Source organism: Nannobrachium achirus, assembly GCF_963921795.1.
Source record: "Nannobrachium achirus genome assembly, chromosome: 13".
NCBI lineage: Eukaryota > Metazoa > Chordata > Actinopteri > Myctophiformes > Myctophidae > Nannobrachium > Nannobrachium achirus.
This window is the reverse complement of record NC_137833.1, coordinates 45,852,574-45,870,512: the sequence shown is the minus strand read 5'-3', so window position 1 is coordinate 45,870,512 and position 17,939 is coordinate 45,852,574. Positions and strand designations below refer to the sequence as shown.

General features: G+C 43.6%; 1 protein-coding gene across 1 annotated transcript in view; it reads right to left on the bottom strand.

The window, feature by feature from the left end:
* Positions 1-12,544: 12,544 nt before the first annotated feature.
* plcb1 (phospholipase C beta 1) overlaps positions 12,545-17,939 on the bottom strand; it is a gene marked incomplete at both ends in the record, with an annotated part of 48,482 nt that continues 43,087 nt past the window's right edge. Inside the window, 6 exons of the mRNA XM_080740125.1 lie at positions 12,545-12,694; positions 13,836-13,922; positions 14,750-14,807; positions 16,220-16,309; positions 17,174-17,250; positions 17,447-17,570. Of these exons, the coding sequence (XP_080596251.1) occupies positions 12,545-12,694; positions 13,836-13,922; positions 14,750-14,807; positions 16,220-16,309; positions 17,174-17,250; positions 17,447-17,570 (586 nt within the window). The remainder of the gene's footprint in view (positions 12,695-13,835; positions 13,923-14,749; positions 14,808-16,219; positions 16,310-17,173; positions 17,251-17,446; positions 17,571-17,939) is intronic.

The window sequence follows — 17,939 nt, the reverse complement described above, 5'->3', positions numbered from 1 at the left end:
AGTAACTCTTGATTTGACCTTCATGCAATACCACTTGCCAACCAGTAGGTGTCCTACCTGACCACAGGATATAGGCTATACTCAAGAGCAGCAGTACAGGTAGAGTAGACCAAGCACAAACTGCATTCTGTTTACAGATTGGCCCCCCAGGCCTAGTAGGGGAAACCTATAGCACAATATGTTAAAGTGGAACTACTCTCTTTCCAGCTCCCAAGAACCACCAGCAACAGGGATGTTCAGCCTTTTTTAATATGAATACATAAACTGGGAGCATGGGCACCAAGTCAAAACAATGAACAAAAGTAAAACTAATCAAGTCAAAGGGAACCTAAAGACAAAACACGAACCTATCGTACCACCTTATCAAACACAGGAGATCAAAAAGAGCCCTACCCTACGAATCCAGGTTGTTAAAAACAGAACCTTTTAGTGCAATACAATTGGCTTGCAGTAGTCTTGCTTGAAGTGGAAAGAGGAATTAAGCCCACATGAGATGGGAAACACTTTTAAAGCTTTTAAAGTTCCCTCTCCAGGGACCCTCCCTGCAACAAGGACCAGGAGGTGTTGGACCCATATGCAGGAACACAAAACTATACTGACGAATAACAACGGTTAACAAAAGTGCACACTGTGAACATGTGCAATATATCAACAGTTTCAAAACACTGAAACTCTGAAACTCTGAGGCTTCCTACACACAGTAAAGTCATATGCCCTGTCACTCTCCTTGGGGAATGAGGGGGGAGGGCGTCGTCCAGTTCATTCCCTATGGAAGTTTCATGGTTTCATGCCTCTAGCAAGCCTCTTGGCTTAAAGCAACCTTGCTATGCCAAGAGGCTTCCTACACACTGTAGAGTGATATGCCCTGCCACTCTCCTTGGGGGATGAGGGGGGAGGGTGTCGTCCAGTTCATTCCCTATGGAAGCTTCATGGTTTCATGCCTCTAGCAAGCCTCTTGGCTTAAAGCAAGCTTGTTTTAACAGCAGCACCAGCAGCACTGAACGCATGCAATGACACAGTCTCTTACTATAAATAGTCTCTGGAGCTCGTCACCCAATCAGGCTCAACTGGTCCTCGCAGGTGACACAGCGCAATCAGACTCTTTTAGGCCACAGGGAGGGGAAAAGGAGGTTGGCTGAGGGAAAAACACACTGGGCGAAGTCACAACAGGGAACCACTGGACGCTATTATTCTTTCCGTAGGTAAGGGAGCACTTGTTTTCACCTTGCACGAAATCCAAGTGAACACAGCTGAGCTCCCTCTCCCTCTCTGAAGGGAGAGGGAGCAAGGAAATGAATGAATGCTTGCCAACAACAGTCGTCTCTAACCACAACCATGTCCCGAACACGAAATACCGATTGACAACATCAAACTGGAAATATAGGTTTGCATAATTTAATATGTCCATATTTGGCCAACAGTTTGTGCTACGTCTGAGCTTACTTCACGCCCCCAAGGCATAATATAATCCTGCAACAGCAGGAACCAGAACATCCACAGCAACATGTACCAGAGGTTTAGAGTGTTCTAGGGCTTAGATTTGCTTAGAGGTTCTGTATTTTGAGCAAACGATTTACGGCTATGGGGGACGAGGAGAAAGAGAGAAAAGAGCGCAGGATTGCACTAGAGAGCATCGCCTTCAAAGCCGCCGTGGGAAAGCTCCGGAAGCAAATGGTCACAAAGGACGAGCTAATAGAGGAATACAAAGACGAGATCAGGAGACTCAAGGCACAACTGCGGGACGTGGGGGACTGTCACGGTACGCAAGCCGAGTCCAGGAGACTGGAGGATGAGCAAATGAAGAAAATGATGGACGACCAGTTAGAGGCCTTGCATATCCAGGAACAGGAGATGATACGCTTCTCTAACAATCCCAGCCTCTTCCAGGTCGTGGACCCACTGGACCCCCAGAGAGCCATAGCTGAACATGTGTCTTCTGGATGCTGCCCCCCTATGTGCAGCTGGTTTAACAGGAAACAAAAGCGAAGGTAGGCGATCTGCCATGTTGTGGCTAGGGGTCAGGATCCGGAACCCGACCAGTACCCATTATCACAGCACTGGTGATAATGTGCACTGTGTCAGTAGCCTACTATGACACAGTATATCAGGGATCTCCATATGGGCATAAAAGAGGCAGACAGACAGACAGACAGATAGATAGATGGACAGATAGACAGACAGACAGACAGACAGACAGACAGACAGACAGACAGACAGACAGACAGACAGACAGACAGACAGACAGACAGACAGACAGACGGACAGACAGACAGACAGAGATTTGTAGATGGACAACCACAGATCCGGCCGATGTCCCGCATGGCGAGTCACTCCCTTGCGTCCACTGTGATTATGAGTTTGAGCTCAATTGGGTGGACAATTTGGGATTGCGAAGGACAGATACACATGCACACGAATACAGTAGGCCTATATGATGCCACACAGAGATGATTTATAGCAGCATCTTGTATAGTTTTTATATTTTTGTTCGCTCCTTTCCAATTGTACCTGCATCTGTTATGCTAGAAAGATCTCACTGAATCTGTCTGCAAAAGGGCAGAACTATGAATCTCTCTCTCCACCATCTTAGGTTTATTGGCGTGAGTAGACAAACATTTCTTTTACTTTGGCGATTATGTGGGATGAAAAAATGAAATCAAAGATTGTAGGCCGGCTGCATGACCCAACGATAATGTAATGCTAGCCATTGTCTCTGACCTCAAACATTTCCTGGTTACAGCAAATTAATTACCACAAGGGATCCAAATGGATCCCTTTGGGACTGTAACTCTTGAGAGTGTATAAATGGAATCCAATGGAATCAAACAAATGGAATTGGGTTTGTAGGGCTTGTGGAGGAATTCAGATCAATCAATAATCAATGAGAAAATGAGGACATGTAAGGAGGATATGTAACATCATATCATGGACAGAAGTACAGTTTAACACTCCGGTCAGTGGTAAAGTAGTTCTGCCAAGAAGAATGGTCAGACACTAGAGCTGTACCATAACAAGATAGGCTTTACCAAAACAATGGCTACTGTGGCCTACTGAAGGCCTCTCGACTCCTAACTATCAAGTATTAGCATCATCATAAAGACCTAGATATTAATATAATCAATGAACACATGATCTACTCTAATAACGTCATGGATAATCAATCATGATAATATATAATCTACTACAGGCTCCTCTCCCCCCCACACCTCCTCCTCCTCTCCCTCTCCACCCTCCTCTCTCTCTCTCTCCCATCCCCTCCTCCTCTTTCTGTCCATCCTCACACTTTCTTCTCTCCCCCTTGCTTGTGAACTTAGAATTGTATGGATTCATGCTCCTGTAAGGCCTGCCACTAACTCAACATCCATGGACCTACTGCTCCCTGGGGTTTCTGTGTCTCCCATTACGCAAGTTTCCATGGCCTGTGATTACGGACCCCCTGGCTGCGGATCAAGGGTATGATTGCGGTCCGGGTCTCTCTGGAGCACGACTGCGGAGTGCTACTATTATACCATTATATATTATCTTAACATTATATTACACAAGTATATACTATCTGACATTATTATTACACTAGGTGATATCATTATTATATCATTATACCGTTGTATACTATCTAACAATATTATTATTGTTTTGACTGTTGTTGCTGCTATTTATGCTCTTGTGTTGTATCTCTCTCCCTCTCCTCCTCTGTCTCTCTCCTCTCTCTTTCCCCCTCAACACCGTCGAGGCAGATGATCACTTATCCTAGCCTAGAGCCTGGGTTCTCGTTGCCACTCTTGCAAACATTGCTCAAGCTGGGACAATGATGCGGTCTCTGCTCGATAGTGTCTTGGGACATCTTGTGAATTGGCACTATAATAAAATTGAATTGAATTGAATTGAATTGAATTGAATTGAATTGAACATAGGTGATTTTACAGTGTAGATTGGGGACCCATGAGTTAATAAAAATTGTATCAAACTGGCGTCCTTGAAATTATACAGTTTGAGAATCACTGTTTTACTAGCGTTAGACTGATGTCCACACGTACGGTAGGCTACCTATACAGTCTTTTTAACAATTGTTTCCTCCCTTGTTTTAAAACAGAAACTGTCTACAAGCACCTTTATAAACAAATTTGTCCACATTAAAAGCTACAATCGCAGCGGTCATCGCAAGACTGCCTACAGTACAACTACATATACAGTCTTGCGATGACAGGCATCTCATACAGTCTGGTCTTTGTTCAGGGGTGGACTGGGCATCTGGCATACCGGGCATATGCCCGGTGGGCCGACTACACAAGTGGGACTGTGGGCAAAAAAACAACAACTTTGATACCATTTTAGGATAATTACAGTCATTTTCGGCTGGGTGGCCACTAAGTGGAGAGGGCCAATCCTTCTGTAGTACAGGCTCATAGAGCAGAGAGACATCATATGATTGGCCCACTGCATGACTTATATCATCTGAATATCAGCAGCCCATTCATAGGCTACTGTGGCCCAGTAGTCCCACCCAAACATAAAACAGCTGATACAAGCCCACAACGCGTCGCTGCCTCAATGCATTGTGGGCTTGCAGATCTTCTATGTTCGGTTCACACCGGTTGTGGTGGGCCAGTCTGCGCCACTGGTTCCTTGAGTATCGTGAGAACTAGGCTCATTGCAACGGTTTGTTCTTACGTCACGCTCAAGGCATAGGGCTATATAAACAAACATTCACTGTAACCGAGGCAGAATTTAAAACAGTAGGTTATTAGCTATAGTGATAAGGAACGGAAGCTATGAAGGAAGAGCACAAGGCCGTCTTGGACGAGCTCCGGCAGCAGCTGGATCTGAAGGACGAGCTGATAGAACAGCTCAGAGAAGAGATCGAGACGCTGAGGGCGAAGCTGAAGAACGTCACGGTGGTTCACAAAACCCAGGCCGAGGACAGGAGGCTGGGTGACGAGGAGATGAAAGGCATGATGGTCGATGGATAACCAGGCACGTGCACACATAGACATCAATGGGGCCTTGAGCCCCTGCCCTTTTACCCGACTGTAGTAGATGAGTGCTCTCTCCAGACCATGAATGCAGTGAAAACTGCATAGTGAAACTATGGTGAAAGAAATTATGCAAATTATGCCCCCCTTTCCATGCCATAGCTGAAGGCAGCATCCAAGAGAATTGCCTCGCCAAACTCTCCTGAACTTGAATGCAGCATCTTATGTTGAAAGAGTCCATGCCGTACCGTACGCCACATCTCCAGTATTCACGTGATTATGCTTAGTTTAATGTGGTAAGTACCGGAAATAGCCGACCTCCAAACCCACAACGCGTCGTAGCTGTGAGCTTGGTGGGCTGCTATCCTTTTTAGGAATTTCAGCCCCTGCCTCTCCAACATTCTCTGCACATCCCTGTGGTTAACTCTACTGTTGTGTGTCTGAGGGGAGGACAGTACATGATTCTATAAATCGGTGGTTCTCAAAAACCTTTTTTCTACATTTTTATTTCAAGCACCCCGAGGTTTGGTGTGGATTAGGTCAAGAGTTCCAGCTCTTTTAAACTTTCCAAAAATAATCATAATTTGAACTGGGGACCCCCTCCCCCCCACCCTGACAAGCACTTGGAATTGTGAGGCGTTGCATAGATATTGTGAAAATAGCCGATCTACAAGCTCACAAAGCCTCACATTCTTTTGCCTCTTATAGGTCATAATTTGACAACTTGGCCAATGTTTATGTTTTTTTATAGTAAATAGATTGTTGGTCACTTTACTCACTTAATGGTCTTTTTTCAGTTTAGAGGTATTAAAAAGTCCTTAAATTGCCGTTTTAGAAATGTGCAGATAACCTTTGTACACTTGTACTGTATGGTGGTTTGTTTACTGTTGAGTGAGAAAACAATGTTGCACATTAAATTAAAGTTGTACTATGTAACTTTTTTTATAAAACAAATCTTAAAATTCTCCTAACTATTAAAACACAAAAGTTTTAGAAGATCCGCGCCGTGAATTTCAGCCTGTAAAGCCTTCTCTATATATGTAAACTGAGATCCTTGCCGGGGACCGGATCTCGCGCCAAAATTGCGTCATCACACTACCGGCCAATCACAGCGAGGGTTATACAACTGCCGGCCAATCACATCGCATCTTGAAGTGGGGTCGCCATTTTGTTGTCGCCGGTTTGTACCATCCAGTCTCTAGGTAATTTCGCCTACCAGGCAGGGTGAAGGAGTGTATCTCTGGAATTAGCCTTATTCACGGCCCGCCCACCTACTTCCGTTTCTCAGTTTTCCCCGGGTGCTGACTTCAATTTAGAAGGGGAAACTATACTGGACTTAAAGCCAACAAATCATTATTTCTAACAGTAAAGTAAATTATAGTGCTTTGTGCCGTTTAGTATCTTGTGTTCTTGATCATGCTAGCCGTATTTTATACTTTACTATTCGGAAATTGCATTAAATTTGCGATTTCTGTGCTAACTCCATAGGCTATGGTAGGATTTACCCCTTCAAAATGTGACTTCAGCACCCGTGGGATGCTTAGTGGGCGGGCCGTGAATTAGGCTAATTACTGAACGCACAGGAACAAGGGACCCCTCCAAAGATAGATCTCAGCGAGGTGGAGGCAGACGCGGGGGTCTGAAGGTACGAAAAACGGCCGAAAGACGCGGACGCGACCGCGGTTCGCTATAGGGCTAATGACCACTAGGTGAGCAACTTACACAGTATGGCTTTAAGGCTAATGCCCGAACCACCTATAGACTGTCTCCTTTCCAAGTCAAGGACAAACGGTTCTACCCAGAGTCTCTCTCGGGTGACTGAACCTTTTTCATATCAAAGGTCCATTATGTTAGTATTTGCCATTTGAGTCACGGACCACCATTTGATGAGATTTAGCCTCTCAGACCCACAAGACTTAGAATACTTTGTTGCTGTTGGATACGATTTTGCCACAATTCCATTCATGCTATTACTGATGCCATAGAAAAGATTCTACATTCTCTAATTGTGTAGGCTTCTTGTAAATTAAGTAATGCACATGTTTAACAATAATGTAACTCTTGAGAGCGTAAAATGAAACGAATGAAATGGAATGCATGAAAATGACATTTCATCGACTTGCACTCTCAAGAGTTAAAGATCTATAAGGGCCCATTTGGTTACAAACTCACCATCATTTAGCTGGGGAACCACCTAGTCCTAGCACCTCAAGGACCACCGGTGGTCCCCGGACCACTGGTCGAGAACCACTGGTCTGAGGGAGATGCCAGCCACCCGTCTGAGAACTCATTTCGGCCACTCGTATCCGCGATTCCGCTGCCTTAATCTTTCGGTAATGACCCCACACTTCATGACTGGTCATGGTCAGGGAGACACACACCTTGAAAAGTCAAATAAAACTAGAAATACTGTTCCTACGAAACAGTGTGGGCTCGCATGTAACACCATGTATGGGCACAAAGATCTACCCTTTGGCTGCACCTCATTGGCTAAGGGCCCTGTCGGTACAAAGGCAGTGTCTTACGTCATTTTGAGGAGAACTTGACTGATAGATAAATAATGAAGATAACATAGGCCTATGTGTGCTCGCAGCGAGCCCTAAATTAAAACTGGATTGATTTATATGATTGGTTATTAACTTAGTTTTCTGGGGACGTTTAAACACTTATGACATGTGCACAGCAATAACGGAATCGTCTGATATGGGAACGTGAAGGAAATACTTCTCAACTAAACACATTGCGTATCCAATGTCGATATGTTTAATTGGTTTAAAATTACATTCATTAAAACAATTCATTTCAAAGGGTAATCAAAGCAGCAACACAACATAGCATGCTTGGTTTAACCAGGGCTGCATTCAACGAGTAAGTTTTTGTTGGTGACGATCGTAAGTCGCTAGAATACATGCCACTGTATGCTAACATTCACTAATGGATAAGGGTAGTGGCATTATGCTATATGGTCACAAAGTGATATTTCCAACATAAAAGCCCCCCCCCCAAATTTTTTTTAATAAATACATAAATAAATAAATAAAACAATAACATGCCAATACTTGATCAACATCAAATATAAATATAGATAACTTAACTACATTTTAGAATATTGTCTTAAAGTCACACTTAAACCCCAGCATCCAAATTGAGGTTTCAGCGAAAGCTTTACCCAGAATGACAGAAAACAGAGAATACACTAGCATAGAGCCCCGAGGGACTCCGCTCAACTGGTATTGGGGTTGAAGTGGTTAAAAGGTCAGCTACAAATGGATGCATTCAATGTTTTATTAAAGATCATTCAGTGGAAGCAAAAGGCCCGTTGCGCAGCACGGTCGCTCAGGCCTTAATTCATGCCAAAGAAGGAGATCCTTCTTATCTCTATTTCCTAGTTCCGTGCTAATACGCTGATTAAATAAAAAGAAATGGGCTAGCTAAAAACCCCTAGCATCTAATGTGTTAATACCTGGCAGTCAATAGTTGCATAAACCCAGAGGAGAGCACACGGTCGTACCAGAAAGTATAAATCAGGCTTAAAGGAGTAGTTCACCCCCCCAAAATGACTTATTTCAATTACACACTCCAATAAGCCTTGAATTCATGGATATTTCTTTCTCTGATATGTCTCCTACTGAGACATATCATTGGCTCAGGAATGCGACAAAAGCAAAGAAATCTCCATGAATTCAAGGCTTTGTGGTGTGTCTAATTGATAGTAAATAAGTCTACTCCTTTAATACATTGGAAAAGGTTTCGTTAACTACTTACTGTAGTTACTTTCCACTTTTTTTTACTAAGTATAGATAGAGGGTTCAAGTGGTTAAACAACCAACTGGAAGAGCATTGTAAAAAAAGAAAGAAAAAAGAAAAAAAAAGAAAAAGAGCAACAAGCTGCATTCATTATTATTATGTTATAAGGGAGTCAGTTCATTGAGGGGAAAAAGAAACCCCAACACACAAAAAGAACTGGTGCAGGCAATATACAGTAGTGTGTGCTTATCTTATTTACAGTGATACAAAGTGCATAAATGAACAGGACCAGAGGTTGGCGCCAAAACGAAGGACCAATTCAAACTAAAAACATGTACTGTGCAAAAACCTGAATGTGTCCGTCTAATGCAGTGGTTCTCAAACTTTGAAATTTGACAGTTAACTTTGACAGTATACAATGGAACCAAATGGACCCTGGTTCCATTGTACACTGTCAAAGTCACATAATTGTAAGGGTCAATTTAGACCCCCATGAAGGAACCTAGAGAGTCCCTGAAATCCACTTTGAGAACCACTGGTCTAATGGACAGGACATAATAAAGCTAAAGCTGTACTAACTACAAACAACACAATAGCTTACAAAGACTGGCAACTAACTGCCCTCTAACCTAGCGTGCAGTTCATTATCTTAGCTATAAGTTAAAATAAATAAGCAACTTATCTAACAGCTATCCTGACCCAGTTGTCCCGCTAATGCACTTGTGTCAACCAATACGGACAAGTCTGTGTCAACTCCCTCACGCATGGGTTTTCAAACCATAAACTACATAGTCATAGATAGTAACTGTAACGTTATAAAAAAAGAAAAATTGTAATTAAATCAAGCCTATTTCTTGCAGTGGGAATATGGCCAGGTTCCCCTGCCAATGTGGCAGTGACGTTGACGCATTGATCCACCAGCCAATGCGCTGTAGTACATATAAATTATCATCTCTATGTATTATACTGGCATGGGGAGCTATGATTGGTCGGTCTCGGGAGGTAGGAACCAATCAGGAGGGACCGCCGAGCAGGATTTCAGTAGCATGCACATAACGCATGCATGCAGGCACGCAAGCACACAGACTAAGGCAGATCCTACTATAATGTTGGTAACAATGTACAGTATGTACATATTATATAGCTTTTCTTTTTTTTACAAAAGGTTGACATGGCACATTAAAACTGTATAAACTCTCCCTGTTTTGGACATTAATTAACATAAATTAACATTTAAATATAATAAATAATACATCTTTTGAACTTTTATATCAGAAAAATCATGTTCAGTCATGCAGTTCCAACATCATTTCCACTTTCTCCTTTAGGGGTGGCAGGGTGGACTATCGCCCCACTGGGTACAAGTTAAACCCGGCCTGCAAGTCAATCTGTCCATCAAGGCCATGTGACTAAACTGAAAGCTCCCATGCTAGGGCGCTCAAGTCTGCAGCAAACAAGGGACTTAAAGCAGGAAGAAACGCTATAGGCTGATGTTGTAGTTTGTAGTTCTAGTTAATGGCAAAAACTACATCAGGGTACAAAACATGGCTTATGTTGCAGGGTCATCAGGCAAAGACTTGGCCAGTTGACCGTACGTGGCATACCTTTATTTTACAGAATATGTGCGGTACATTGGCACATTTTAAGTCCACTAGTACTAGTGGTTCTCAAACGTCTTATTTATTTGCAAGGACCCCCATAACTCTGAGAGCAGAAAAGTTTGTTTTGTAGCTTTTGTCCCAGCTGGTGTGAACTCAACATTACAGCAGAGGGCCTATACTGTGATGTAAGCAAAACAGCGGCAGCTAATCAAAATAAAAATTGGTGTGTTCTAGCCTTAGAATCAGACCCTTGTAGCCAGACTGACGTAGCATATTACAACGCTACAAGAGTCTTAGCGAGTTGTCAGACAGTCTGGCTGGATGGTCGGCAAAACTGTCCTATTGGCTCTACACAGTACACATGCACAAATGCAAAATATAGGACACCGACACCATAGACCTTCTGCCAACTGTTAGCGACTACTGAGGTAGCCTTGCACAATGTATTAGTCCGTTGTTTTCAATAAAAAATATTTTTTACCAAGTGTCACTGCTTTTCCTTGTTTGCCACAATGTTCGTTGCAACAGCTCCTCTTTAAATATTTAAATATTGGTGATTTCGTCAAAATATAAACACTAAGCCAAAACGTTAGGGAGTTACTAATGGAGAAGAGATTCAGTAGAACTAAGACAAGTCATTTCATGTTCGGTTGAGCTTGGGTGTTCGGTGCTCTAAAAATAGCTGACCACTCTCGGAATTAATAATAATAATACAAAAAAACAGTAGTGCAACATCAACTGAAGCATTCAAAAATATGGCTGTAAATGATCTATCTTCATGTGATAAATGAAAATGATGTGGTACGGGAATGGCATAGACTGGCATACTCATCCATATCGATACCGGCATTTTAGGCAGCTTTTCCGATACTGATATTGGTATCAGGAAAAAAACAAATCAATGGTATGGACTGGGCTTAACACACCCATTGTGTTTTGATTTGTATTAGTTGCAGCTGTGTTGCTTAGTAGCCTGTCATGTTGACAACATTTTGTAGTTTTCTAACCTCACCCGGAGAACAAACTACAAAATCAGACCAGGGGTTTCCGACCCCTTTAACAGTTGGAATGTATTCACAATCACTTATCTTCTTACAGTTAGAAGACAGACAGAGTGATCAGAGTGATTATGCTGTACAACAGCCTTGCTGGGTTTGTGTTTCGAAAAAGAGACTTGCACTGAAATCTCTCCCTCTGTCCTCTTCTTAATTAACCTCCTTTCCTCCTATAGTACTTCCTCTATATCTTCACCCAAAGATTTTAATATAGGACGATAGGCAATCTCAATTGTAGCCACAAAAATCCTACAAATGGTCTCCTAAGACCTAAGTGGGCACCGGCGTTTGACGGCTAATCTCGCGCATGTCCCATGTTACTGGTGCTAGATCCTGTGAGAGTGTGTTGCAGTTTCTGGGACAGACAAAGGTCAATAATAAAGTTGATTCTCTCCTTATTTGTGTCTCTGAAAAAAAGCCATTTTAGTTATGAAGAATATGGGAATATTGTGTGGCTTATTTAGTTCAGTGACCACGGGGCTAATGCTGCGTTCAGATGGGCTCAGGCAAGCGGTAGACGGCAAACCGGAAGTCATTTTAGTGGACGGGAGTAGAACGGCAAACGGTACAGTAGTCCGGCAGTCGAAACCGGTGACGGTAAACGGCAGACGTGCCGTTCAAAGTTAAATTAATTTATCTTTTTACCGTGGTACAGGACGGAATCTGGAACCGGATGTTACGTAGCTCCATCTCACGGGAAAAATTCGAGCAGAGCGCCAACACACACAGAACACACATCAGCCAGCAGTAGCAGAGAGAGCAGCATGGAGCCACCTCAACCACCGCAGCGCGCGTTTTCATTTTGCGCGAGCGCTTTAAATAATTAATTAATGTTGCCGTACCGTTCCGTCGGGCATATTTTGTTCTACCTTGCCGTACCGTCCAGCAGGTGGTGCCGTTTGCCGTCTACCGCTTGCCTGAGCCCATCTGAACGCAGCATAAAGAAGCTGTGTTCAGGTTCACTCTCCCTTTGGCAATGAATAGACTCCAACCTGCTTCCGGTCTCCTAAAAAGGTGACAACCTGCTTCACGCAGAAAACCAGAGATGGCGTGTTGTGCTATTTCCGTCTTGGCTTCACCCTCCCCGATTCATTTTACACCTGTTTCATTTTGCTCCTCCCCTCCTCAACATAGCTACATGTCTCTCTCTCTCTCTCTCTCTCTACCCCCCTCAGTCCTCCTCTGACAGGGGGTCGTGTGGGGTCAGGGGGCGGGACACGCCGTGACCTCTGATCCACTTCCCGTCCTGCAGGAAGTCCCGGATGTCGCCTGGCAACTGGTCAAACTTCTCCTGGAACTCGGCCTCCAAGGCTCCCTGCAACTGGACCAGAGAGAGAGAGAGAGAGAGAGAGAGAGAGAGAGAGAGAGAGAGAGAGAGAGAGAGAGAGAGAGAGAGAGAGAGAGAGACTATGGGCTTGTACACACTGCCCGACTTTTTGCGCCGATTATGCTGTTGCCAAAAGTTTAATTTAGGCACTCACCGACAAAACCGCCCTCCCGAGCGCCTACGTATCTCTCTCTCTGTGTGTGTGTGTGTGTGTGTGTGTGTGTGTGCGTGCGTGCATGCGTGCGTGCGTGCGTGCGTGCGTGCGTGCGGAGAGACAGAATGAAAATCTTTTGTGTCCTGCACGCACATATCACGGCCACGGGAGCCTTTCATGTTTTTGTTGGACAATGGAATAAAAACTAAAGTTGGCTATATGTCTCGCATCCTGGTGAAATATCTGTCAGCGTGTGATCCCTTGTCGGCTATCGATCTTATAGTATGAAAACCACAACGATATTATGACAGCCGATTTCAAGAAAGACACTTGTGTAGTGTGAAATACGATACTCTAACTATCTAATAATCACTGGACACTTAAATATCGTACAGTGTGTCCAAGCCTTTAACCTGGGCTCAGACTCACACATCTGACCGTGTAAAGTGGTCAGATGGGTGGGCCACGTGCTATTTATCACAATGAAAAGATGTCGGTGTTTTGCCAATTATTTGGCAAAACACTTATTCGTTGTTGTCGGGTGGAAACGTATGTCCAAAACCGTTTGTTTTGTATTTAGAAATGTAAAAGTGATTTAAAACAGGGAAAATAGCTGATCTACAAGCACCGTGAGGCGTTGTGTGCTTGTAGGCTTGTGGATCTTCTATGTTCACTAGTTTTGTGCGACAGTCTTGTATGATGAAGCAGGGCTTTATTTAACGAAAGACAAACCTATATTCCGTAAGAAGAAAAAAAGAGGCCTATGGGCTACGGCTACGCAGTGTTATTAGCCCTATGCAGTGTTATTAGTCTGGCCATACCAGGCTACTGTAACAATATCCTCCACTGGTGTACAAAATGTGTATATTGTGTGTGTGTGTGCGCGTGTGTGTGTGTGTGTGTGTGTGTGTGTGCGTGCGTGTACGTGCGTGTACGTGCGTGCGTGCGTGCGTGCGTGCGTGCGTGCGTGCGTGCGTTTACTTTTGGTTTGTGCTCCAGTATATCCTGCAGCAGCTTGTTGTGCTGTTCCACCAGCTGGTCCTGACGCTTGGCCTGGGCATCCTCTAGCTAGGAGAGGTCAGAGGTCAGAAGGTCAGCATGTACTGAAATAGGGGTGGGCGATATGGTGATAATTATCGTTGAGACAATACAATGTCTCCACGATATGCCTTTTCAGAGGTATCGAATATGTCGTGATACAATTGAGGGAGCCTTGTAAAACATCCTGTTTAATCGTTAATACAGAGAATCATTGCAGAATTCAATTTAAGCCTGCATTTTGGTCTAAATCAGTAGTTCTCAAATGTTAAAATGTCAAGGTCTCCACTTAACTCTGACAGTATACAAATGAAACCAAATGGACCCGTGAGGGTCCATTTGGTTTCATTTGTATACTGTCAGAGTTACATACTTGTAATGTTCAATTTAGACCTCCCAAAAGGAACCCAGAGAGTCTAGTTTTTGTCAAGTAACTTGAAAAATAACCATAAAAACCAACGTGAAAAAGAATCGTGATAAAATCGTGTATCGCGATACAGCTTGGGAAAATATTGTGATATTGTATTTTTCCATATCGCCCACCCCTATACTGAAAGGATAGCCCCGCCCCTTGAGATGCAGCATCTCATTTTAGAGGGGGTCCTATACACATAAAACACGATTACATACTTGTATTAGAGAGAGTCGCGCCAGTCCCAATCAGCACAGTACCATACAGTAAAGTACAGTACCATACAGTGCAGTACACCCCAAAAGTACAAAAGTAGCAGCTCTACAAGCTCGAAACGTGGCGCGAAGCTTGTAGATCGGCTACTCTTGATGCGTTTGTGTGATTCTGTAGCATGATCAAGTTTCTGACCGACAGAAAGTTTGAGCTGCCCCTCTCCCCATCTCACCCGTTTGATATTCTGGACGACTTCGTTGACATATGACTTATTGATTTCCATCTTCTCCCTGGGAACACAGCGGGGTCAGGTACAGTGAGAATAGGTGAACAGATATAGTGATTATTTGTGATTATTTATGTTGGCTGTACTGTACTGTACTGTACTGTATGTCTTCATACATATTTAGCTACCTGGTCTGTAAAGCACTATGGGCTCTATTTTGATTGTCTTAAGTACCAGCTCTTATGCCTTAACTTAAGACCTGGAGGCGTGGCAAACGCTGTTTGGCCACTCAAAACATCCAAACAGCATTTGCCACGAGCTGCCTGGTACTTAAGACATTCAAAATAGAGCCCATATGGGTCAACAAGAGTTTGTTTTTTAAGATGATTTAGAAATAAGAAGATAAGATGAATAGAAATTCATATTGCCCCTTCGCTGATGTCTGTCTACTACTATTTCAGAAACTCGCCAAAACAATGACATCGTCGGCAGGCAGGTTTTGGTCATTTCAAACAATATTTCACACTTTTGTGGTTATACTTTTTATTGATGCTAACTTTCCTGGAAGAAAGCTTGGAATCCTCATCGATAGTGTCATTGGCAGGCATGTTTCTGAACTGTCCACAGGCCACCAATGAGATGCAGAGTGAGTAGACGGAAGTGGTACCATATTAAATACGGACTTAAGTTTTCTGAGAAAAAGATGTTGCTATGTATATTGTTTCTGCCGTGTGGAAACCTGTCCAAAACTGGTACTTTTCAGGATTTTCAGATCTACAAGCTCAAAGTGCGTCGCTTTGTGCCGCGCTTCGCTTCTGCTATTTTCAATGCTTTTGTGTCAAACTGTAGTATAATAAAGTAGGGTGTTAATTTAAAAATCACACCCGTGTGAACTGAGCGGTGGTTTACCCACCAACCCCTAACTGTACTGTATACTGTACTCTACTGTACCTAACTGTACTGTACTGTACATATTCTGTGTTCTATATCTATGAATTCGATGTGTTCTAGATCTATGAATTCTGTCACCTCCCTCCCGCCCCCCCAGGCTAGTCTCAACAGCACCCTCTTACCCACCAACCCCTCCCCCCTTCCCCCCTGTGTGTGTGTGTGTGCCTGGCCTGGCCTGGCCTGAAAACAGCGCCCCTCCCTTAACATGTGTGGTCATAAAAGGTACTACACCACAGGCTTGAGGCTACATACAGACCCACCCACCCACATACAAACATACCTACACACACGGCCACGCTATGGAGACGGTGTGACCACCGCTCAAAAAGAGGAGGAGATAGAGGTTTCTGCCCGACAGCAACAATATACAGTACAGTACAGTATGTACAGTAGCAAACTAAAATGGAAGGTAAGATTGAAAACGGGTGAACTATCCCTTTAAATGAACGTGCTGAAGAGACTGTTGGTACAGTACGTAGATGTGGCGGGCTACATAAACAGATGTGTGCCGGTGTGCTAGCTTACTCTTCAGCCAGATGTTTCTCTTTGGTCTTGGCCTGGTTGATCTTCTCCGTTCTCCTTCGATCCATCTGTCGCTTCAGCTCTTTCTTCTCTCTGGCAGTGACAGTAACATTACAACCACCAGCAGGGACATGCAGAGAGAGTTAGAGAGGCAGGGGCTGAACCTTCTAAAAGGGCCTTTGGTGAAAATATTGAAAATAGCCGACCTCCAAGCTCACAACGCGTCACGCTCCAGTAATCAAGTGAGTACTGGAGATGTGGTGTACGGCATGGATTTATTTTCTACACAGAGAGTGCAATTCACCCTTTGTCAGCCTTCTGATTGGTCCCTGACTGGCCAACCAGAAAAATCATTCACTTTTGCTACCGGGGGCGGAGTTATGCAGTGGGACAAAGTCCTTTCATTCTTTCACCGCGGTGCGGTGATGCACGACACGGCCGCGGCGCAGTACGGAACTTGTGGATTGTCTATTTTCGGCAAAGAGATTTGGTAGACCAGTGGTTCCAAAACTGGAAGGTTGGTACCCCCAGGGGGGTCCCAAAGGTATTGGGTGGGGGTTCCCAGTTCAAATATGAGGGGTCCTCAGATGACAAGCTTAATGTCCAACATCGTTTTCTTTCAGCCATTTGAAAATAGACAATCTAATTTGTACTTTTACTCAAGTTTTGATACTTTTATTTAGTAAAAAGAATTGTACTTTTTCCACCACTCATTGTGACTGGCCAGACACAGATTCATAAACTGCAGATCACTTGAACAAAGTCCATAATGCTTCTGTATTTTGCAGTGGAACAATTAATAGGAATGCTTGTTAAGAATTCTTGTTTGCTAATGTAAGTAAGCCATGCTGAGCCATGAGGGCCTCATGGCTCATGAGTACATGGCTCATGGCTCATGAGTACCAAGCTGGGAGGCATTGGGTCTTTGTTATGACCCGGCATGCAGCTTTTACTTACTTGTCACAGATGTCCTTCAGTTTCTTCATCTGGGCATTGTGACTCTCCTCTGCCACTGTGCCCAGTCTCTCTGTCAGCTAGACAACATAAAACAGTACATCGATGCAGGTATTTCCGGCTATTTTCACTACTTCTTAAACATTTGTTTTCTAATTTATGGCATTTCTTAGATTTTTCTTTTATTGTTTCTTTTTAGCTTTTTTCTGAATGTTTTTTGAAAATGTTTTGAATGAATACTAATTAAAACCAGAACCCGTGCTCTTCAGTACCTACCATTTTGATATGCTCTCTCTGCAGGTATTTCTGACTGTAGTATTGCTCCTGTCTCAGAGTCAGTAGCTGCTGCTCCTGTTCCTCTCTGAGCAGCTGAAGGCAGTCGGACTGGGCATGGACACTCCTAGATAACATAAGACAGTGGTTCTCAACCTTTTCAGGCCGCGACCCCCAAAATATTTTTTTTTAAACTGTGGACCCCCATCATATGAGTATTTTGTATAACACGGTTCTATTGTGAAACTAGCAGATCTGCCATTTTCACAATTTAGGCCTCTAATATTTGTCAAATTGGCCAATGTTTAATTAGTCATTTTAGAGGTATTAAAAAGTCCCTAAATTGTCACTTTAGAAATGGTGCAGATACCTTCTATACACTTAAACTTTATGTTGGTTTGTTTACTGTTGAGTGAGAAAACAATGTTGCACATCGAGTTAATCATCTGGGGACCCCCCCAAAATAATTTGGGGACCCCCCTAGGGGTCCCAACCC